The following is a 22,848-nucleotide window of genomic DNA, read 5'->3' on the forward strand; positions in this document are numbered from 1 at the left end:
GGTCAGAGACATAGACCGGTCAGACTTTCTGATCAGGCCTCGAACCAAGCCAAGGTGCCATCTGCCTGCTCGGGTGCAGGCCAATCATACTGAATGGCAGTGAGTGATTCATTAGAATGGAGACTGATCTCACCTGTGCATTTTCGCACATTACCAGATACACTCTGGTGATAATGTTGCCAGGACACATCCTTGGGTTACAACATTAAGCAATCATTAAATGATTTTGGAGTTCATTCAAAGTACAGGAGAGCTGGTAGAGTATAAATATGGGGTCTCGGGGGTCAGAACCATCACCGGAGAACAGCCAAGATGTTGAGACTGGTGATCCTAGTGAGCCTTGCCCTGTTCGGTAAGTTCTGGCTTCATTTGTGGAATCCTATAGCTCAGTGGCTAGAGCATTCACCTCACAAGCGAGAGACCTGGGTTCGATTCCCAACAGGTGCGAAATATTGGGCAACTTTCTTTACTCCACACGCCTCAGTTTACCCAGCAGTAAGTAGGAAACATCTATCCACTCAGGTCAGGGGATCAAGGGATATGGGGCAAGGGCGTTTAATTGGAGTTGAGGTCGAGATCAGCCAAGATCTTATAGAATGGCGGAACAGGCTCAAGGGGCTGAATGGCCTCCTTCTGTTCCTGTGTTCCTATGTCCGTGAAGCCCCATAGCTGATAGGACAGCACATGGTGGAGTCGTGGGTTTGACACTGGACATGGGATCAGAGGTTCTGGGTGTGAATTCCAGTGGATTCACACCAACTATTTGTTCAACCGAGGGTCCCGTCTGTGCCTGTTCAGTTGGACATTAAAGATCCCACGGCACTATTCAGAAAGAGACGGGACTTTCTCCTGGTATCCTGGCCGACAATTCTCCAGATACAAGTGGTCACTCACTTCATGGCTGTTTGTGGGGTATTGCTGAGCGCAATTTGGCTGCCACATCTGTCCGCATAAATACACGCTACATTTTACAGTGAAGAGCGTTGAGATGTCAAAAAGCCAAGATTGTTTGTCAACGTTGTTTATTCCGTGTAATGAAATGAAGTTTGAAACTACTCGACGTCTGTCAGTCGAAATTGTGTTGGACAGTGCGCATGGGCAGGTCTGACTTTGTTCACCGTTTCGCCCCAAGAATATACAGTCAATTCACTCTACAGTACATTCTGTGAAGCGCTTTGAGACTTCAAATGCAAGGATTATTATTATTATTATCTCCTCAATGACCACAGGGTACTGCGCAGAAGACGAACGAGTTGTTGGAGGAGTCGAGGTGCAGCGTAATTCCTGGCCCTGGCAGGTACTGTATGAACACAGTCACTACACTCCACATTACATCCTGTGAAGCGCTTTGAGACATTTCATCAACAACAACAACTTGCAGTTATATTGCGAATTATACTGAATTGTGTATAATTTACTCACATTGTAAATGACATGAAATTGGAGTTGAGGTGCAGATCAGCCATGATTTAATAGAATGGCAGAACAGGCTCGAGGGGCTGAATGGCCTCCTCCTGTACCTATGGTCCTGTATATAGCACCCTTGTGATACGTAATGACGTGATAAGATGCTGGATCAAGCTCTCCAGGATGCTCCCCCTCACTGAAGGACACCATATAAATGCAAGTTGTTGAACAGAATTAATGATCAATGATATTATTTCCTGTGGGGCTGGTTTGATGCCGAGCAGGGGAGAGGTGACTGCAGGCACAGTTGAATGGGAAGGTCTTCAGGCGTGACCTAAATCTGGGGAACAGAGAGGCGAGGCGGTGGAATAGACAAAGACAGTTCCACAGTTTCGGGGAGTAGTGGCTGAAAGCACTGCCACCAATGGTGGAACAGAGGGCATGAGGGACAAGCAGGAGGCCAGAGCCAGTTCGAGCGGAGGCAGCCAGTGGTGAGTAAGCAGGTCGGAGAGGTAGGGAGGTATCTAGGGGTGAAAGGATTTGAAGACGGGCTATCCACTGTGCCCAAAGATATGCCATCTTGGGCACAGTGCTGACATTCTCTCTCTCTACCCAAACTGTTTCTCTTTCCCAGGCCTCTGTGCAAGGCTGGATTTCCTATTGGTATCACACATGTGGTGGGAGTCTGATCCGACCCAGATGGGTGTTGACAGCGGGTCACTGTGTCAGGTGAAGGATTCTTTAATGTTTTAACCACCTCCGTTCGGGTCATTGTTCACTAATAATCCATCTCGAAGATCATTTACAGCGACCAGCGTTGACTAGTTACGCACTTCAGAGGCACTGGAGAACTAGGACTGCGTGGAGTACTGTAGCTCAGTGGTTAGAGCACTTGCCTCGCAAACGAGAGGACCTGGGTTTGATTCCCGGGCAGGGTAAAATGTTGGGCAAGTTTTCTAACCCCTCACACCTCTGGTTACCAGCAATAAGTAGGAACCCAGTTATTAGTCGATTTGGCAGATCGCTTTTCTGGGGGTAATAATCCCTCCAAAAAACACCAATAAATAAATAAATAAATAAATGAATAAATAAATAAGTCAATCCACGACTGTTTGTGGGACTCTGTTGTGCGCAATCAGCTGCCGCGTTTTGCCCACAAAAGCATACAGTCACTACACTTTACAGTGTGTCCTGCGAAGCGTTTTGAGACGTCTGGAAGACGTGATAAGGCGCTGTATCAAATGCCAGGATTATTATTATTATTATTACTATTTATTACTGTTTCTTTCCATCTACAGGGAAGGGAGAACATACCGTGTGGCGTTGGGAGACCACAACATTTATGAGGATGATGGGACCGAGCAGTACATATTTGTCCAGAGTTTTATTGTCCACGATGGCTGGACTGGCGAACTCTCCATTGGGTCAGCAGCTATTTTGCTCACACACGTAATGAGAATCTGGTCATTGTAAAGATAAAGCTTGTCTGTAAATAAGAACCAATGTTGGGGGTAGAGTTAGAATAGATTCTATTCCAGCTGGCCAATGGTGGTTAGTTGATTGGCGGATTGTTTTTCTGGGGTTAATAATCCCTTCAAAAAAATAATAATATTAATTTGGTCATTTTAATCCACGACTATTTGTGGGGACTCTGCTGTGCGCAATTGGCTGCCGCGTTTCGCCCGCAAATATACAGTCATTTCACTTTACAGTGTATCCTGTGAAGCGTTTTTAGACGTCTCGAAGACGTGATAAGGCACTGTATCAAATATAAGGATTATTGTTATTATTAGCCAAGTCCAGCAAGAGTCAGTAACCTGAGGGAGGGAGGGAGGGAGGGGAGAAGAAAAAGAAAAGGGAAATATCCATTGAGTACTGTGTGGTTACAGGAATGACATTGCTTTGCTTTACCTGGAACAAGATGCCGTCCTAAACAGCTACGTGCAACTTGGAGCCCTGCCTGCGGCTGGGGTAACCCTGCCAAACAACTACCCATGTTACGTCACTGGCTGGGGCCTCACTCAAGGTGAGTCAGCTCATCCGAACCTCAGCGTCCGCTCTTGCTGCTCGTCGCCAACTCCTCCGTCCCACCATCAGTGGCTCGGCCTTCACCCACAAAGCTTTGCTCTTCCCTTGCACTTTCTTCACCTCGCAACAGCAACAACAACGACACACGACATTTGCACAGAGCCTTTCTTAAATAATAATAATAACAATCCTTGCATTTAATATAGCGCTTTTCACGTCTTCTAGACGTCGCAAAGCGCTTCACAGAATAGACTGTAAAGTGAATTGACCGTATATTTGTGGGCGAAACGCGGCAGCCAATTGCGCACAGCAGCGTCCCCACAAACAGTCGTGGATTGAAAATGATCAATTTATTATTGTTTTGTTTTGGAGGGGTTATTTCACGTCGGGAGGACATCCCAAGGACCTGGACAGTCAGGGATGTAGACCCGAGCTGGGGATAGGGATCAGGAGGCTAGAGAGGGAGGGTGGGGGTAGAAGGGTAACCAAGGAGGGTCTTGAGATGGACCTTGAAGGGGGCAAGGGGTGGAGGGTGGTGAGGTGAAGGGACTGTGCGATGGAGTTCCAAAGGGTGGGGGGCAGAGAGGCTGAAGGCCCGACCGCCAATGGAGAAGGCCAGAGGCTGCTGAGCAGAGGGAGTGGACAGGTCTGTGTGGAAGAGAGACAGATGCTGCTTGATGTGGGTCAAAGTGAGACAGTTACTCTGAATCCTTTCTTCTCAGATGGTGGCAGTGTCACCTCAATCCTTCGAGAGGCTGCTATTTTAGTCGTTTCCTATGAAGTGTGCACCACAAATGACTGGTGGGGCTCCTACGTCAATGAAAAGATGGTGTGTGCTGGCGGGGATGGTATTGTTGCCGGCTGTCAGGTAATGGTCTACAGTCAATCCCTTCTTTGTCTTTATCTATTATTATATGTATATTATTATCTCATAGGAACATAGGAACAGGAGGAGGCCATTCAGCCGCTCGAGCCTGTTCCACCATTCTATAAGATCATGACTGATGTGTACCTTAAGTCCAATTACCCGCCCTTGCCCTGCCCCATATCCTTTAATACCCCGACCTAACAAATAGCTATCCACCTCAGTCTGGAGGCATGGTGATGATGGGTTTCCGTTTGCGTCAGACACCTGGCTAAACCCCAAACCCCCCCCCACCCTCCACCAAAAAGTTTCTAAAATAGGAATCCAGTGAAGAGGAATGAAAGGTGACTGGTTTATTCACAGGGCGACTCTGGAGGACCTTTGAACTGTGAGAGTGACGGGACGTTCTATATCCACGGAGCGACCAGCTTCATTTCAGCAGCGGGATGTGATACCTACATGAAACCTACTGTTTGGACTCGAGTCTCGTACTACATCGACTGGATCAACCAGGTGAGTTGCTGTCATTTCCTTGTTGCAAACCACTACTACTAATAATAATCCTTGCACTTGTTTGCGGCACCTTATCACGTCATTGAGACGTAATAATAATAATAATTATTAATAATAATTAATAATAATTATTACAATTAGTGATATTATTACCAAACCGTTTCACAGGATATACTGGAAAGCGTAGTGACTGTGTATTTTGTGGGCGAAACCCGGCCGCCAATTGCACACAGCGACGTCCCCACAAATACTCGTGGGTTGAGCGACCATTTTTTTTTTTTGGAGGGATTATTATATCCGGAAAGCGATCCAATCGACTAACAAGCGGGTTCCTACTCACTGCCGGGAAAATAGAGGCGCGTGTGTGGAGTAAGGAAACTTGCCTATGGTTTGAACCTAGGATCCTCTCACTTGCGAGGCGAGCTCTCTAATCGTTACTCTACCGGTCTCCTCCTGTACTTTAAGATGGTTTCTTTGTCCAAAAATAAAATGTCTTCCTAATGTTTCTCCCCCCAGCCCACCCTCCCACAGCCCACCCCTCTCCTCCTCTTTTGAAGCACATTTAGTTGCTTTTCCCCTCTGCCGGGTACGTTTTGGAACTCCATCTCACGGTCCCTTCGCCTCGCTTCCTCCCTCGCTTCCTTCAAGGCCGGTCTCAACACCCTTCTCGTCGTTCGTGCCTTTGGTCTCCCTCCCACCTCTCTGCCTTCCCTCACTGCCTTCCTACCCCACCTCTCCCCCCATGCTCGGGCCCTGACCCCTGACTGTCCAGCGCCTTGGGTCGTCCTCCCGACGTGAAAGGCGCTCTATAAATGTTATTTTGTTGTTGTTGTTGTTGTTGTTTTGAACAATTATGGATTCTTTTTCAGAAAATCGAATCGTACGCGGGGTGAAGTGGTTCCCAACACCAAGAGCTCCGGCCTCAACACTTGCAGCGACAATCCACCCTCACTTAATAAACTGCATTGGAAACACAAGTCATCGTGCCTCTTTCGTGTCTTTTTTAAAAATATTTCCGGAGTACGTGTCCCGATTTCTGGGGGCAGATCCCGTATGAGGTATTGTTTCCCTGGGGCCAAAAGTGCCCCGGACTTGAATTCAGCAACAAATTTGAGTGAGCATAATAATAAATAATAATCATAATAATCCTTGCATTTGATGTACAACAACAACAACAACATTTATAGAGCACCTTTCACGTTGGGAGGATGTCCCAAGGCGCTGGACAGTTGGGGGTCAGGACCCGAACATGGGTAGGGGTGGGGTAGGGGTGAGGGAAGGCAGAGAGGTGGGAGGGAGGCCAAAGGCACGGTCGAAGAGAGGGGTCTTGAGACCGGCCTTGAAGGAGGTGAGGGAGGAAACGATGCGAAGGGACCGTGGGATGGAGTTCCAGAATGTGGGGGCAGAGAGGCTGAAAGCCCAGCCACCGATGGTCAGGCGGGTCGGGCGGGAGACATGGAGCAGGGCAGAGCCCGCTGAACGGAGGGAGTGGGCAGGTTGGTAGGGAGTCAGCAGGTCAGAGAGGTAGGAGGGGTCAAGGCCATGGATGGCCTTAAAGGTGAGGACGAGGATCTTGAACTCGATCCTCTGGGGGATGGGGAGCCAGTGGAGTCGGGCGACGGTGGGAGTGATGGGGTCATGGAGTCTGGTGCGTGAGAGTACAGATAACGCCTTATCACGTCTTTGAGACGCCTCAAAGCGCTTCCCAGGTTACGCTGTCAAATGGATGGACTTTATATTGTATGTTGTGCCCTGTGTGCTTCTCTGTGGTGCCTTTGGTATGTCTTTGGAGCTGTGTGTGAGGGTGGCTTGGTTGGTGTGAGGGTGCCTGGGTGGGTGTGAGGGTGCCTGGGTGGGCGTGAGGGTGGCTGGGTGGGCGTGAGGGTGGCTGGGTGGGCGTGAGGGTGGCTGGGTGGGCGTGAGGGTGGTTGGGTGGGCGTGAGGGTGGCTGGGTGGGTGTGAGGGTGCTGGGTGGGCGTGAGGGTGGTTGGGTGGGCGTGAGGGTGGCTGGGTGGGGTGAGGGTGGCTGGGTGGGCGTGAGGGGTGGGTGGGGGTGAGGGTGCCTGGGTGGGGGGTGGGGTGGCTGGGTGGGTGTGAGGGTGGGTGGGTGGGTGTGAGGGTGGGTGGGTGTGAGGGTGCTGGGTGGGTGTGAGGGTGCCTGGTGGGCGTGAGGGTGGCTGGGTGGGCGTGAGGATGGCTGGGTGGGCGTGAGGGTGGTTGGGTGGGTGTGAGGGTGCCTGGATGGGTGTGAGGGTGGCTGGATGGGTGTGAGGGTGGCTGGGTGGGTGTGAGGGTGGGTGGCTGGGTGGGTGTGAGGGTGGGTGGCTGGGTGGGTGTGAGGGTGGGTGGCTGGGTGGGTGTGGGTGGTGGCTGGGTGGGTGTGAGGGTGGGTGGCTGGGTGGGTGTGAGGGGGTGGCTGGGTGGGTGTGAGGGTGGTGGCTGGGTGGGTGTGAGGGTGGTTGGGTGGGTGTGAGGGTGGTTGGGTGGGTGGGTGTGAGGGTGGTTGGGTGGTGGGTGTGAGGGTGGTTGGGTGGGTGGGTGTGAGGGTGGTTGGGTGGGTGGGTGGGTGTGAGGGTGGTTGGGTGGGTGGGTGTGAGGGTGGTTGGGTGGGTGGGTGTGAGGGTGGTTGGGTGGGTGGGTGTGAGGGTGGTTGGGTGGGTGGGTGTGAGGGTGGTTGGGTGGGTGGGTGTGAGGGTGGTTGGGTGGGTGGGTGTGAGGGTGGTTGGGTGGGTGGGTGTGAGGGTGGTTGGGTGGGTGGGTGTGAGGGTGGTTGTGGGGGTGGGTGTGAGGGTGGTTGGGTGGGTGGGTGTGAGGGTGGTTGGGTGGGTGGGTGTGAGGGTGGGTGGGTGTGAGGGTGGTGGGTGTGAGGGTGTGTCTGAAGGTGAGCGTTCCTATGAGGGTCAGTGTAAGTGTGTGAGGGATTAATGGGAGGGTGTGTGTGAGGGGGTGTGTCAGGGTGTGTGTGAGGGGTGTGAGGGTGTGTGTGAGGGGGTGTGTCGGGGGGGGGGGTCAGGGGGTGTGTGAGGGGGTGTGTCGGGGGGGGGGGTCAGGGGGTGTGTGAGGGGGTGTGTCGGGGGGGGTCAGGGTGACCTCTCACTGACCTCTCCTCTCAGTGACCTTTGGCCTCTCCATCAGCAGCTAAGATGGCGGTTCCCGGCGGCTCGTGGCGGCTCCGGGGCCCGAGTTTACGGTGAGAAAAGCGGCTTCTCCCGGAGCCGAGACCCCCTCACACTGACCCTCACACACCCCCTCACACTGACCCTCACACTGACCCTCACACTGACCCTCACACACCCCCTCACACTGACCCTCACACACACCCTCACACTGACCCTCACACACACCCTCACACACACCCTCACACACCCCCTCACACTGACCCTCACACACAGCCACAGCGCGTGAGGGTGAGAGAGAGGGTACTGTGTGTGTGTGTGGGGGGGAGTGCTGTGTGTGTGGGGGGGGGCTGTGTGTGTGTGGGGGGGGGGGCTGTGTGTGTATGTGGGGGGGTGCTGTGTGTGTGTGTGGGGGGGGTGCTGTGTGTGTGTGGGGGGGTGCTGTGTGTGTGTGGGGGGGTGCTGTGTGTGTGGGGGGGGGCTGTGTGTGTGTGGGGGCTTGCTGTGTGTGTGGGGGGCGGGGTGCTGTGTGTGTGGGGGGCGGGGTGCTGTGTGTGTGTGGGGGGGGGTGCTGTGTGTGTGGGGGGGTGCTGTGTGTGGGGGGGGGGTGCTGTGTGTGGGGGGGGGTTGTGCTCTGTGTGTGGGGGGAGGGGTGCTGTGTGTGTGGGGGGGGGTGCTGTGTGTGTGTGTGGGGGGTTTGCTGTGTGTGGGGGGGGGTGCTGTGTGTGGGGGGGTTGCTGTGTGTGGGGGGGGGTGCTGTGTGTGTGTGGGGGGGTTGCTGTGTGTGGGGGGGGGTGCTGTGTGTGGGGGGTGGGGGTGCTGTGTGTGATGGTGGATGGGATTGTTAGGCTGTGTGTGTCACTCCTCACAGTGACAGACCCCCCCCCTCACGGTGGGGGGAAATAGCGTAATCATAGCTACTGCAATAGAAGGCCCAGGAGAAGGGGGTCCAGGACAGGAGAGGGGTTTCCAGGGCAGGAGAGGAGGGTCCGGGGCAGGAGAGTGAGTTCCGGGGCAGGAGAGGGAAGTCCAGGGCAGGAGAGGGGGGTCCAGGGCAGGAGAGTGAGGTCCGGGCCAGAGAGGGGGGTCCGGGGCAGGAGAGGGAGGTCCAGGGCAGGAGAGGGGGTCCGGGGCCTGGAGAGGGGGGGTCCAGGGCAGAAGAGGGGGGGTCCAGAGCAGGAGAGGGGCTCCAGGGCAGGAGAAGGGCGTCCGGAGCAGGAGAGGGGGGTCGAGGGCAGGAGAAAGGGGTCCGGGGCAGGAGAGCGGGGTCCAAGGCAGGAGAGGGGGGTCCGGGGCAGGAGGAGGGGGTCCGGGGCAGGAGAGGAGGGTCCAGGGCAGGAGAAGGGGGTCCCGGGAAGGAGAAGGGGGTCCAGGGAAGAAGACTCTTTCCCTTCACAGGAAAATGTTGGTCTTAAAAATTCTACGTTATTTAGTTGATGAGGAATTTCTCTGCCTTCGACCTGACCTGATGCTCAGCTCTGGGGACACTGCTCATGTTCAACTGCTACTGTCCTGCGCCCCCAGTTTCTAGGAGGGTGTCCGTCTGTTTGTTTTCTTTCTCTCTCTCTTTATCCACTTTACAACTTGCACTTATATAGCGTCTCCCTCCGTTCATCAGGCTCCATGTCTCCCGCCCTGCCCACCCTCCCATCGGTGGCCGAGCTTCCAGCCTCCCTGCCCCCAAACTCTGGTACTCCATCCCACGGTCCCTTCGCCTCGCTTCCTCCCTCGCCTCCTTCAAGGCCGGGCTCAAGAGCCTTCTCTTCAATTGTGCCTTTGGTCTCCCTCCCACCTCTCCGCCTTCCCTCACCCCTACACCACCACCCCCTGGACTTTGGGGTAAGAACGAAGCATTGGGACTAGTTGGGGTAAGAGTGGGGGAGTGGGACTAGTTGGGGTAAGAGTGGGGGAGTGGGACTAGTTGGGGTAAGAGTGGGGGAGTGGGACTAGTTGGGGTAAGAGTGGGGGAGTGGGACTAGTTGGTGGCTGTTTCAAAGAGCCGGTACAGACCCGATGGGCCGAATGGCCTCCTTCTGTGCTGTAGGATTCTATGATAATCGTGGTGGGTGTTCTAATTGTTTCAATGATGTCTCTGCCCCCTCTCTCGTCTCCCCCTATTCTAGGCTTTCGGTTTACCCAATATCAAGATTTTCCACTAAATCGCAGGCCAAAAAAGTTAAATCTATTATTACCTCGAGGGTCAAACGCATCAATGAAAAATACGAAGGATTTTTACAGTGGAAATTTCCACGTTTTTACGTGATTTATTCAACTTTTTTCAAAGGTGAGTTTGTGGTCTGCATGCCTTGATCTTCTGTTTGTCAGCCATACATTTGCAGAACAGTGTGAGGGAGGGAGAGGTAACAGGAACACACAACTCATCGCATATCAGCGCAGTTCGTGGAGTCCTGTAGCTCAGTGGTTAGAGCACTCTCCTCGCAAGTGAAAGGATCTAGGTTCGATTCCCGGCAGGGTGAAACGTTGGGCAAATTTTCTTACTCTACACGCCTCTATTTACCCAGCAGTAAGTAGGAACCTAGTTGTTAGTCAATTGGCAGATCGCTTTTCTGGTGGTAATAATCGCTTCAAAAAATTAAATGAATAACTAATAATAATCATTTGGTCACTCAATCCACGACTGCTTGTGGGACGCTGCTGAGCGCAATTGGCTGCTGCATTTCGCCCACAAAATGTAAAGTCACTTCACTTTACGGTATATTCTGTATTATTATGTATCGAAGAGAACATTTCATAATCCTTACAGTCCAGCAGCGAAAATAAATATTTAGGCATAAATAGCGCAGGCAACTGAAAATCTGCTGCCTCACCCAGCAGCTCAATTCACAATTGCATAGAATTAAACAAATGGAAACAGGCCATCTGGACTATTCCAGGAGTTTTAAATGGCTTTGGCAAAATTGTGTATCAAGTTCATGAACGTAAACTTTTTTTTACATAAGCTTTTAATGTTCACAGCAAATAATACGTGTAATAATAATCCTTGCATTTGGTACAGTGCCTTATCGCATCTTCGAGACGTCTCAAAGCGCTTCATAGAATATACTGTAAAGTGTAGTGAGTGTGTTTTGTGGGTGAAACTTGGCAGCCAATTGCACACAGCAGTGTCACATAGAAACAGGAGGAGGCCATTCAGCCCCTCGAGCCTGTTCTGCCATTCTGTAAGATCATGGCTGATCTGTACCTCAACTCCAATTACCCGCCTTTGCCCCATAACCCCCGATACCCTGACCTGACAAACACCTCTCCACCTCATTCTTGAAAAAATTGTGGATCCATCCATAATCCGCAGCCTTTTGGGGGAGGGAGAGAGTTCCAGATTCCCACTCCCCTTTGGGTAAAAAACTGCCCCTGATTTCACTCCTAAATGGCCTGACTCTAATTTTAACGTTATCCACCTTGACATCTCCCTGTCTTCAATCTTCTGAGCTGCCTCTGTCTCTTTCACAATCTTTCTCCTTTCTCCCACTCTTAGTTCTACGTTAGCTGCTGCTGCTTTGAACAGCCCAAGCACTTGAGTCTTACTGAACATCGCATACTAGAGGACTCCATCACCCAACACCATTCATACTTTCATCTTTTAAGTACGTTCAGCGACTGATTTCATATCCTGCCCTCCCCCCCCCCCCCACTCCCTTCCTCCCTCTCCCCATTTCATCTCTCCCCTCTTTCCCTCCACCCTTTCCTTCCTCCATAATCCATAAATCATAGAATCGTACAGCACAAAAAGAGGCCATTCGGCCCATCGAGTCTGTGCGGCTCTTTGAGAAGAGCAATGTAATGTCAATCCCACTCCCGGCCCTTTCCCCATAACCCGCAAACCCGTCCTTCTCAAATACCCGTCCACCGCGTTTTTAAAAGTAGTTGTCGAATCGGCCTCGACCGCCCTTTCAGGCAACGTTCCAGATTCCAACAACTCACTGCGTGAAAAAATTTCTTCTCACCTCCCCTCGGCTTCTTTTAGAGACTATTTTGAATCTGTGACCTCGAGTCACCGATACACCCACCAGTGGGAACAGTTTTTCCCTTTGTACCCTATCAAATCCCCTCATGATGATGAAGACCTCTATTAGGTCCTCGTAACCTTCTCTGCTCCAATGAGAATAATCCTCACCTCTCCAGCCTTTCCTCATCATCACGGTCCCTCATTCCTGGTCCCATCCTCGTAAATCTCCTCTGTACCCTTTCCAATGCCTTAACATCCTTCCTATAGTGCGGTGCCCAGAACCGGGCGCAGTATTCTAACTGAGGCCTAACCAGTGTTTATATGGGTTAATCATAACCTCCTGACTCTTGTACTCTATGCCCCTATTTATAAAAGCCTAATATCCCATATGCCCTTTTTACAGCCTTATCTCCCTGTCCTGCCACCTTCAAGGATTCATTTACCTGCCCCCCCCAGGTCTCTCTATTATTTTACCCCACTTAAGATTGTATTACCGCCTATATTGCCCCTCATTCTTTCTACCAAAATGCATTACTTCGCATTTCTCTACATTGAAACTCATCTGCCATGTGTCGCCTATCTTACCATCTGTCTATGTCTTCCTGCAGTTGGCTCCTGTCCTTCTCACTGTTTACCCCCTCCCTAACTTTATGTCGTCCGCAAACTTGGAAATGCATAAATGATCTGGACCCAAGTGCAGATCATTTATGCATATTAAGAAGAGCAGTGGTCCTAATACCGATCCCTGGGGACACCACTGTACACTTCCCTCCAGTCAGAAAAGCAGCCGTTCACCACAACTCTCTGCTTTCTGTCTCCCAGTGAGTTCTGGATCCGCTGCCACTGTCCCTTTTATACCAACGGCTTCTATCTTTCTTACAAGTCTTTCATGTGGCACTTTGTCAAATGCCTTTTGAAAGTCCATATAGACTACATCAACTGCACTACCTTTATCCATTCTCTCCGTTACCTCATCGAAAAATTCTATTAGATTTGTTAAGACAAGATTTGCCTTTAACAAATCGGTGCTGTCTGTCCCTAATTAACCCATATTCTTCTAAGTGAAGATTTATTCTGTCCCGGATTATAGTCTCCAGGAGTTTCCCCACTCCTGATGTGAGGCTGTACTGGTCTGTAGTTCCCAGGTTTGTTCTTCTGTCCCTTTTTGTACAGGAGAGTCACATTGGCCACTCTCCAGTCCTCGGGCACCACTCCTGTGTCCAACGAAGATTGAAAAATTGTAGCCAAAGCCTCCGCTATAGTAACCTCGGCTGCAGCCCGTCTGGACCGGGGGACTTATCACCTTCAGCCCAGTCAACCTATTCAGTACTTCCTCTCTGTTTATACTTATCCTATCCATTTCCTCTCCCCTCTCCTGCATTTGGTGCATCCACTTCTTTTGTGAAGACAGATGCAAAGTACTCATTCAGTACATCAGCCATGGCCTCTGCCTCCACAGTAAGATTTCCCCCTCGGTCCTTAATCGGTCCTACCTTTGACTAACCTTTTTTTCTTAATATGTTTGTAAAATATTTTAGAATTCCCTTTAGTGTTACCCGCTAACCTTTTTTCATATAATCTTTTTGCCGCTCTTATTTCCTTTTTCAAACCTCTTCTGCACTTCCTATATTGTATTTGGTTGTCTTCTGTATCTTGGGTTTGACATTTGTCAAACGCCTCCTTTTTCTGCTTCATTCTAGATACAATTACCTTCGTCATCCAGGGAGGTTTGGAAGACCTACTTTTCCCTTTTGTGGGAATGTATTTATTTTGTCCCCGAGCTATCTCACCCTTGAAGACTTCCCACTGCTCTTTAGTTGTTTTACCAGCCAATCTTTCTTTCCATCCACCTTGGCTCGGTCCCTTTTTAACTCGCTGAAATTTGCCCTCTTCCAGTTGAATATCTTCACCTCAGATGGTTCCTTGTCTCTTTCCATATGTACTCTGAATCTAATGATGTTATGATCACTATTGCCCAGATGCTCTCCCATTGAAACCTGCTCCACTTGCCCTACTTCATTCCCTAGAACTAGATCTAGCACTGCTTCCTTCCTTGTTGGGCTGGAAACGTACTGATCAAGAAAGTTGTCCTGTATGCATTTTAGGAATCTTTCCCCCTCCTTGCCCTTTGCGCTGTTGTTTTGTCAGTCTATGTTGGGATAATTAAAGTCCCCCATTATCACGACTCTATTGGCTTTGCATCTGTCTGAGATCTGCTTGCAGATCTGCTTATCTATTTCCTTCCCACTATTTGGTGGTCTATAGTATACCCACCAGCGTAACAGCTCCTTTTTTGTTCCTTAACTCTAATCAGATAGATTCCGTTTTGGGGCCCTCCAACACCTCGACCCTTTCCACGGCTATAACTGTATCCTTGATTAACATTGCCACACCCCCTCCTTTTTTTCCTTCCCTATCCCTCCTGAATACGTTATAGCCAGGAATATTCAGCTCCCATTCCTGTCCTTGCTTGAGCCAAGTCTCTGTTACTGCTACTAAATCGTATCCCGCTATGACCACTTGAGCTGCAGCTCACCAATCTTGTTTGCTAAATTCCGTGCATGTTACATTAATGTTAATGTTACATTATGTTTCAGGAAGGGAAACACAACTTGCATTTATACAGCGTGAGGTAGTGTCCCAGAGCCTTTCACAGTGACGGAGTCTGACACTGAGTCAGGGGGAGTTCTGTAGGTCAGTGGTTAGAGCACTTGCTTCGCAAGTGAGAGGACCTGGGTTCGATTCCCAGGCAGGGCGAAACATTGGGCAAGTTTCCTTAGTCCACACACTACTCTGTCTCCTTAGCAGACAGTAGTCGATATGTTAGTTGATTGGCAGATCGCTTTTCCGGGGATAATAATTCTTGCCCCAAAAAATACAAAAATAATAAATTGGTCACTTCAATCTATGACTGTTTGTGGGGACGCTGCTGTGCGCAATTGGCTGCCGCGTTTCGCCCACAAAATATACAGTCAATTCACTTTACAGTGTATCCTGTGAAGCGTCTTGAAGACGTGATCCGGCGCTGTATCAAATGCAAGGATTATTATTATTGCTTGTGGGGCCTGCAGGTGTTTCTCATATAGGGCGTCCGGCCCTCAGCAGCCAAAAGGTTGGATCCCCCACCCACTGGTCTAAAGGACAGAGACCAAGATGGTGGAACAAGGGACAATTGGCTTGCAGACAGATCTCGAGTGGGTCAGGCCTCTTTGTGCCTGAATGTTAAGCAGCCGCAGATACACATTGATACACCACGTCCTGTCTGCATAGGGTTTGATTATGGACTTAAATAGTAATAATTTGGTCACTCAATCCACAACTGTTTGTGGGACACTGCTGTGCGCAATTGGCTGCCGTGTTTCGCCCACAAATATACAGTCAATTTTCTTTACAATATATTCTGTGAAGGGCTTTGCAACGTCTCAAAGACGTGATGAGGTGCTATATCAAATATCGAATCTGTTTCCACCGCCATTCTTTCAGGCAGTGCATTCCAGACTAACAACTCTCTGGGTAAAAAAAAATTCTCCTCGTCTCCCGTCTGGTTCTTTTGCCGTGCAGACTGAGGGATGAATCTGGAACTTAAAGCTGTGTTTGTGGCACATTAACAGTCTGTGTCTCCTTTATAAATTCTCACATGACTCTTGCCTTGCTGGGAAAGGCATGAGCTGTGCTTCCAAAAAAAACCCCGGGAATCCTGGTATTTGATACAACACCAATAGTTTTCAAGCACTTTACAGGTAATTACTGTCACGCCTGGGGACTGTGTTTTACATTAATGTGGCAGCCAGTTTGCACACAGCAAGGTGCCACAAACAACCGTAAGATTAATAACAACAGCAACCAAATGACTTTATTAAATAACCAATTTAAGCGAAAGATTGTTGGCCAGGACACCCGGAGAAACTCCCTTCTCTTCGCGAAGGGAAAAGGGAATCGGGTCTTGTGATCTTTTAACAACAACATGCACTTAAACCCCTTCAAAGAGAATTGCGAGAGCAAGTTGTTGTTGTTAATATATGTGTCCCAGAGCGCTTGACAGTGGGATTTGAAGTTGGGAAGTGAGGGAGGGGGCGAGGCGGAGCGATTGAGGGAGAGAGTGACAGAGTTTCGGGGCGTAGTGGCTGAAGGCACGGCTACCGATGGTGGAGCGGAGGGGATGGGGGACAAATAGGAGGCCGGAGCCAGCTGAGCGGAGGCTTACAGTCACCTGGACCTTGGTTTATTTTCTATCTGAAAGACAGCAGCTCTGTCATTGCAACGCTCCCCCAGTAGAGCATTATCCTAGACTGTAAACTGTTGATCATTTCTTACCATTATGCACCTTTATTTATGTCAGGTTTCCGACCATTATTTACTGACTTCAAGGAAGTTCTGGTAATAAAGCAGAAGATGGCTTTGCAGAGACTAAAATATCACCAACTGCCCTACAGGGAAATGGAGAAATTAAGGCAGGTGAGAGATTTGGTCCTGTGGCTAAACTGCGCTGTGAAATGCAACGGTTTGTCTGTATCTGTAAACGATGTTGACTACAAGATGTAGTTTAATATAACAACAACAACTTGTATTTATAGAGCTCCCTTCACGTGAGGTAGAGTCCCGAGTCGCTGTATAAATAAGAGCAGTTTGCTACCGTTTTGCAAAAGGTGTCTTTAATTTTTATTTTTTATTTAAATTTCAATTCAAATTTTTAATTTAAACAAAGCGTCTTTTTAACAGAAGCTGCTGTAACTGCACAAGAACATCGGCCTTCGTATTGTTAGTGTTAATCTTTTCAATGAAGTCTCATAATTCTCTCTGCAGGGATTTAAGTGCACAAACACCATCATTTCCAATAAGTGTGAATTAAATAGTGATTTTACTTCAGTTAATATAGTCGCCTACAGAACACACAGACACTACACTTTACAGTATATTCTGTGAAGTGCTTTGAGATGTCTTGGAAGACATGATGAGGCGCTGTATCAGATGCAGGGATTATTATTAATATTAATATTGACCCACAAACTGTCCTTTCTGCTCTAGTTCCGCAGAGATATTATCAAAGTGACCCCCCTGGTGCTTCTCTCCATTCCTCCCTTTGCAAACTATTTGGTTTTCGCCTTGATGTAAGTATTTAAACAGCTTTGAACTGCAGGCCTTCAGTTTAGAGTCAGCCTGAGTTCAGACGTGATATGTGCAGTGGGGCCAAACCTTGAAACATACCATAAAATCTGGTGTATTAATTGCACTATTGTGGAAACTACCCCTGGGGTTGCCTCCCCACCCCCTGGTTCCCTCTCCCTCTCCCACCCCCAGTCAGAGAGACGCCTACCAGAGCAGCTAAGCCATGACAAACCAGTATCCTTCGGTCACCCACCCACCCCGACCCTTCCCGCCCTCCACCACCTCCTGATCCCAACCCCCAGCTCGGGTCCAAACCCCTGACTGTCCAGCGCCTTGGGTCGTCCTCCTGACGTGAGGGGAAGGCGCTGCGTAACTGTGATTTGTTTGTTGTTGGTGTTGTTGCTGGAGTTGGTGACTGAGGGAACCCTGACCCAGAGCCTGGCTGTGAAGTTTCCCTGTGGACTGTAATAATGTGTATTAATGGTTGCTTTTTATTGGAAATTGTTGGACTATTGGTCAGCACAAGCCGGTTTCCCGTTGGCTCAGTCCATGGCCCTCTTGCTGCTGAGTCAGAAACCTTATTCGCTCGAGCCCCACATCAGGCCGTTGAGCTAATTATTCCAGGCTGACGGTCTTGTGCAGTTACGGGGGGGAGGGGAGCGCTGCACTGGTGGAGGAAGAGACCATGGGTGGCTGTTCCTTCAGCCACTAACGCCCTGAGACTCTGTCACTCTCTCCCTCAAACTACCCCTTCGCCCCCTCCCTCCCTCCCTCCCTCAAATCCCGCCTCAAGACCTTCCCATTTGATCGCGCTCACGGTCACCTCCCCCCTCCCTCTCCCCCCGGCTCGGGGTCAGACTCCGCTCACTGTCGAGCCCCCCGGGACGCTACCCCAGGTGACGGGCGCTGTGTGAATGCAAGATATTGTTGACGTGAAACTCTTTGCCGTTTGTAGGTATTTCTACCCGCGGCAGTTGTTAATGAGGTATTTTTGGAGCAAGCAGCAGACAGAGGACTTTATGGTGATATACCACTCCATGCGGGCACAGAGATACCCACAAGTGGTCAACAATCTGTTAGAAACCGCTCCGAGAGTCCAGAGCAGGAAACTCCAGGACCGTCTACTGGGGCTGAGCAGCGGGGTATGTGGCCATGGAAGCCATCTAATCATCATCATCATTGTCGTAATCCTTACGCAGCGCCTTATCACGTCTTCGAGACGTCTCAAAGCGCTTCACAGGAAAACACCGTAAAGGGTAGTGACTGTGTATTTTGTGGGCAAAACGCGGCAGCCAATTGCGCGCAGCAGCGTCCCACAAACAGCCGTGGGTTGAAGTGAACAATTTATTATTATGGTTTTTTTTAAACGGATTATTACCCACAGAAAAAGCAATCCGCCAATTGACTAACAACCGGGTTCCTACTTACCTCTATTATATTATTATATTAACTTTGACACTGTTTGACTGAAGAGAAGTTTGAGGAATGTTGGGTGTTAAGCCACTAAGGTACTAACATCTTCTAATGTATTTCAGGTCCAGAGAGGAGTTCACCCTGAGATAAGTGAGCTGTGTGCAGTGTCAACGTTGTTCTCAGGCCCCCCGTTAGGGCTGTGGAGAATTGAGACAACCCAAATGGTAACAGTACATTTTAACAACTTAGAATATAAATTGAGGCACATTTCAATATGTTACGTGACACCCAGGTTTTGAACGACTTACAGCAAACGGTGCCAGTGAGTGTGACTCCCAGATATAGACTTACTGGGATTCCACGTGCAATCTGAGACCCCCAACATGTGGTACAGCTTTGTGGAGGAATGTGATCAAACTAGGTTACTGCTGTACAGTGAAACCTGCCTTTAGGGGAATTAGGAGAATGGCTTCTTTGCAGACGTTGGGCTATTTCTGGGCCAATTGTGACCTGGGTTTGATTCCCGGGTGGGTCAGGCCGAAACATTGGGCAAGTTTCCTTACTCCACACACACACACACACACACACGCAGTTTACCAGCAGTAAGAAGGAATCCAGTTGTTAATCGATTGGCGGATTGCTTTACGGGGCTAATAATCCATCCTGGCAGTCGCTTGACATGTCTTGTCCCCAAACTATACACTGTACCTCCCCAGATATTATTTTCTAGCAGAAATCAATCTCATTTGGTCTCGAAACAAGCAACACTTTCTGCTTTGTCCGTTCGTCGGTCCATCCGTCCCTCCCACCTGAGGGAACCTGTTCCTTACGTTTACTAGTCGCTCACTGAAGTCATGTTCCCCAGATTTGTCCTGAATTTACCCCCTTCACTGTGTCCTGTGGTTCCACTGTTCAGCACAAGATAAAACAGCTTATCCTGGGCTGAATTATCTAAATGTTCATATTCACAGAAAGCCTTGAGCCAGATGATGTTCCTCAGCCCACACTTGCCTTCGATATTCCTACGCAGACGCCTCTGGAAGCACATAACAGAGATCCATCACCTGGACCGGGCTCTGTCTGCACTGGGACCCCACAAGCTCTCTGAGGAGGAACTCCGGAACGTAAGTCCCGGGATTGTCTGGCTAACAACAACCCGCCTTTCACGTCAGGAGGACGTCCCAAAGCGCTGGACAGTCAGGGATTTGGCCCCGAGCTGGGGGTTGGGATCAGGAGGAGGTGGAGGGCAGGGAGGATGGGGTTAAGAGGGTGACTGAAGGCCCGGTCGAAGTGGAGGGGCTTGAGATGGGCTTTGAAGAAGGCGAGGGAGGGAGCGAGGCGGAGGGACTGTTGAATGGAGTTTCAAAGGGTGGGGGCAGAGAGCCTGTTGCCCTGTTAAACGGGAAGAGGACAGTGGTGAGAGAGAATTTTGTGGTTGTCGGGTTCTCCTGCGGTTTGTGCAATATTATCCATTGATTGACAGATTAGCTAACACCTGGTTATTGCACAAACCAACATACATCCAGTGCCTTGGGATGTCCTCCCAACGTGGAAGGCGCTAAACAAATGTAATGTGTGGTTGTATTGTTCAGGCTCTGCTGTTTCTAAGTGAGCAACAGAGGCCAATGTCTGAGGCAAGAACCATCAGTCACAGCTGATCCTGTACAGTCTTGCCTTTGCTTCATTTGCTTTGGTTACTTATATAGCAACATAGGAACAGGAGGAGGCCATTCAGCCCCTCGAGCCTGTTCCGCCATTGTAATAGATCATGGCTGATCTGTACCTCAGCTCCATTTTAATTTAGTAAATTAATTGAATTGAAGGCTTGAATTCTTTTCGCGACAATGAAGTGTAATAATAAACCTTGTGGTTGCGAGGCATCAGAATTCAGACTTCCCCCGGCCTTGTTTTTTCTCTCTCTTGATTTGATTTGAAGGCCTGCTATGTTCGAGGGCTGAATTCAGTGCATCTGAGTGAAACAGACTGCAAGGACTGGCTAACCAAGTGGCTCCAACTCTCCCAAAGGATTAAAGGTAAAGTTAGGGGGCAACGAGGATAGCAGGAGCATACAATAATCATCATCACAATAAATAATAATATTCAGTTCTATATATCATACGGCGCCTATTGTGGAGTCCTGTAGCTCTGTGGTTAAGAGCACTCGTCTCAAGTGATTAGGACTTGGGTTAGATTCCCAGCCGGGCAAAACCTTAGGCAGGTTTCCTTACTCCACACACACGCCTCTGTTTACTGGCAGTAAGTAGGAACCCGGTTGTTAGTCGATTGTCGGATCGCTTTTCCGGTGGTTATAATGCCTCCCAAAAAATATTTGGTCACTTTAATCCACAACTGTTTGTGGGGACGCTGCTGTGCGCAATTGGCTGCTGTGTTTCACCCACAAAGTATACAGTCACTACACTTTACAGTGTATCCTGTGAAGCGCTTTGAGACGTTTCAAAAACGTGATCAGGCGCTGTATCAAATGCAAGGATTGTTATTACGCCAAACATCTCTCTGAGATGTGCGACAACAAACCTTTGACCACAGTCAACTACGATAACAACAACAACTTGCATTTATATAGCGCCCTTCACGCGGGGTGGGGTCCTGGAGCGCTGAGCACCTGTGAAGAACTTTGAGTCGTTTCAGTGTTAACAGAAGATAAACGAAACCTTGAACATTAACATTCACTGTTTTTCTCCTTTCAGAGTCTGAAGCCTCGCTGCTACTGCACGGCATGATTCTGCTCTCTGTGAATTACAGCAGACAGCGGAGAGCAGCCGAACATTAAAGAGATATGGTTCTCTGCTATGCTCAGTGCTGTGTACTCAGTATTCCTCTGCGTTAAACTCACTTCAGTTCATTCACCATCGTATTTGAGGCAGTGAGTTTCCTAGTGAAGGGGGCTGAATGCCCATCGCGGGTGTGATTTAGTTGAAAAGAAAGCTTAAGATAATCGCTGGATCTTGTGTAAGTTACTTTGTTCTCTCTGTGTTTGGCGAAGCTGGCTTGCTGGGTTAGTCTGTCCGTCTTGCTGAAATTCTCAATGTTAACAGCACCTGGTTAACACTGCTGGAAGCCAGGCGACAAAGCTTTGATTAGCAATGGGCAAACTGAGTTTTATTTTATTTTGAGCTTCTAATCACTTTGGTCGAGAGGGGGCAACGAGAGGAGATGGAACACTGTAACCCCAGGGCTATCCTGGTGCATATTAGGTTTTTTTATTCCCCCAAAGTAACTAAAGAGTTGATTCAGCCGGAAGAGACAAGTGGGCCCGGCTTTTTATAAAGGTTTCTTTTGTCAAGTCACAAAATCTGCTCACATTCTGTCCCCAGTCACACTCTGTCCACTTCTCTGGTTTGCTACGTCTGATGAAAACTGGAAGTGGCAAATAATCTTTTGAACGAAAGAAAGAAATCCTGTGTTTTATAACATTTAATAATAATTTGCACTGAACCCGCAGAGATCACCAACAGCGGCTGGAATTTATACGGCGCCCCTCACTCACACAGGGTAGCGTCCCAGAGCACTTAATAGTGACAGAACCCGAAGCCAAGCAGGGAGGGGGAGGTGACCGTAGGCACTGATTGAACAGGAAGATCTTCAGGCACAACCTGAAGATGGGGAAGGGGGGGCGAGGATCGAGGGAGAGAGTTCCAGAGTTTCAGGGCGTAGTGGTGAAAGCGACCAGTGGCAGACAAATATTGTGTCACAAGGAACGAACGGGCTGTTTTGAGTGAGTTGGGAGACCCTTAGGCATCACCACTGGACGCTGCCCTCGCCCGCTTTGAAGTGGGCATCCTGGCTCTCGCCCAGAGCAGGTGGGGCAACAGTTTACATCGGCTGTGGCGGCTTTCTATTATGTTAACGTTAGGCTTGATATGAAACGATGAGAGTGATGTAGATATCACTGTCCCCATCATGGTGCTGAGGGGGTCCTCAGTCGATCTGATTTATATATAACCTTAGTAGATCTTCAGTCTTGGGGATGGGGTGGGAGGGGGGGAACTGCTGCTCCAGGTACCCATGTATAGAAAATATTTGTGTTGCTTCACCTCAGGAAAAAAATCCAGTTTATGAATTATTTACACAATCATAGTCTGTCTTAAGACATCAGTTGCTTATTTTACCAGTGACTGATTCATTCCCACGTCTTTTACTTTCCATTTGAAAATAAGCAGCTTTCATCTTTCCCTTCATAGCACTTGTGTTGATCTGGAAACGGACAAATTGCTTAAGAATGACTTGTGGGGACACGAGGGGATGTGATACCAACCTGAAGCATTCTTTTACTGCATTCAGTTGCCTTGTGTTTTTATTTCCTCTTCTGTTTATCGGGGTACACTTCCTCGAGTGCCAGTCACCTCTGGTCACTCAAGGGGCGGTTGTTTGTTTGTGACCCTTAACAGTCAGTGTCATTAGGAGCTTCAGTTGTG

At 49.4% G+C, this 22,848-nt stretch overlaps 2 protein-coding genes across 2 annotated transcripts; both read left to right on the forward strand.

Annotated features, from left to right (window-relative positions):
• The first annotated feature begins 275 nt into the window (after positions 1–275).
• On the forward strand, positions 276–5,790 carry LOC103189977 (chymotrypsin like elastase 1). The gene is made up of 8 exons (XM_007910572.2): positions 276–352; positions 1,230–1,297; positions 2,042–2,136; positions 2,706–2,831; positions 3,297–3,433; positions 4,158–4,303; positions 4,664–4,813; positions 5,683–5,790. Exons 1-8 carry the CDS (start codon positions 313–315, stop codon positions 5,704–5,706), a joined length of 786 nt encoding a protein of 261 aa, XP_007908763.1. The 5' UTR covers positions 276–312; the 3' UTR covers positions 5,707–5,790.
• A 2,139-nt stretch (positions 5,791–7,929) lies between these two features.
• letmd1 (LETM1 domain containing 1) lies at positions 7,930–21,957 on the forward strand. The gene is made up of 9 exons (XM_042344273.1): positions 7,930–8,003; positions 10,053–10,213; positions 16,233–16,348; positions 16,919–17,001; positions 17,955–18,141; positions 18,535–18,636; positions 19,384–19,536; positions 20,349–20,445; positions 21,121–21,957. The coding sequence occupies exons 1-9, from the start codon at positions 7,957–7,959 to the stop codon at positions 21,201–21,203; spliced, it is 1,029 nt and encodes a 342-aa protein (XP_042200207.1). The 5' UTR covers positions 7,930–7,956; the 3' UTR covers positions 21,204–21,957.
• The last annotated feature ends 891 nt before the right edge of the window (positions 21,958–22,848 follow it).

This window comes from Callorhinchus milii, unplaced genomic scaffold (assembly GCF_018977255.1).
Source record: "Callorhinchus milii isolate IMCB2004 unplaced genomic scaffold, IMCB_Cmil_1.0 Scaffold27, whole genome shotgun sequence".
NCBI lineage: Eukaryota > Metazoa > Chordata > Chondrichthyes > Chimaeriformes > Callorhinchidae > Callorhinchus > Callorhinchus milii.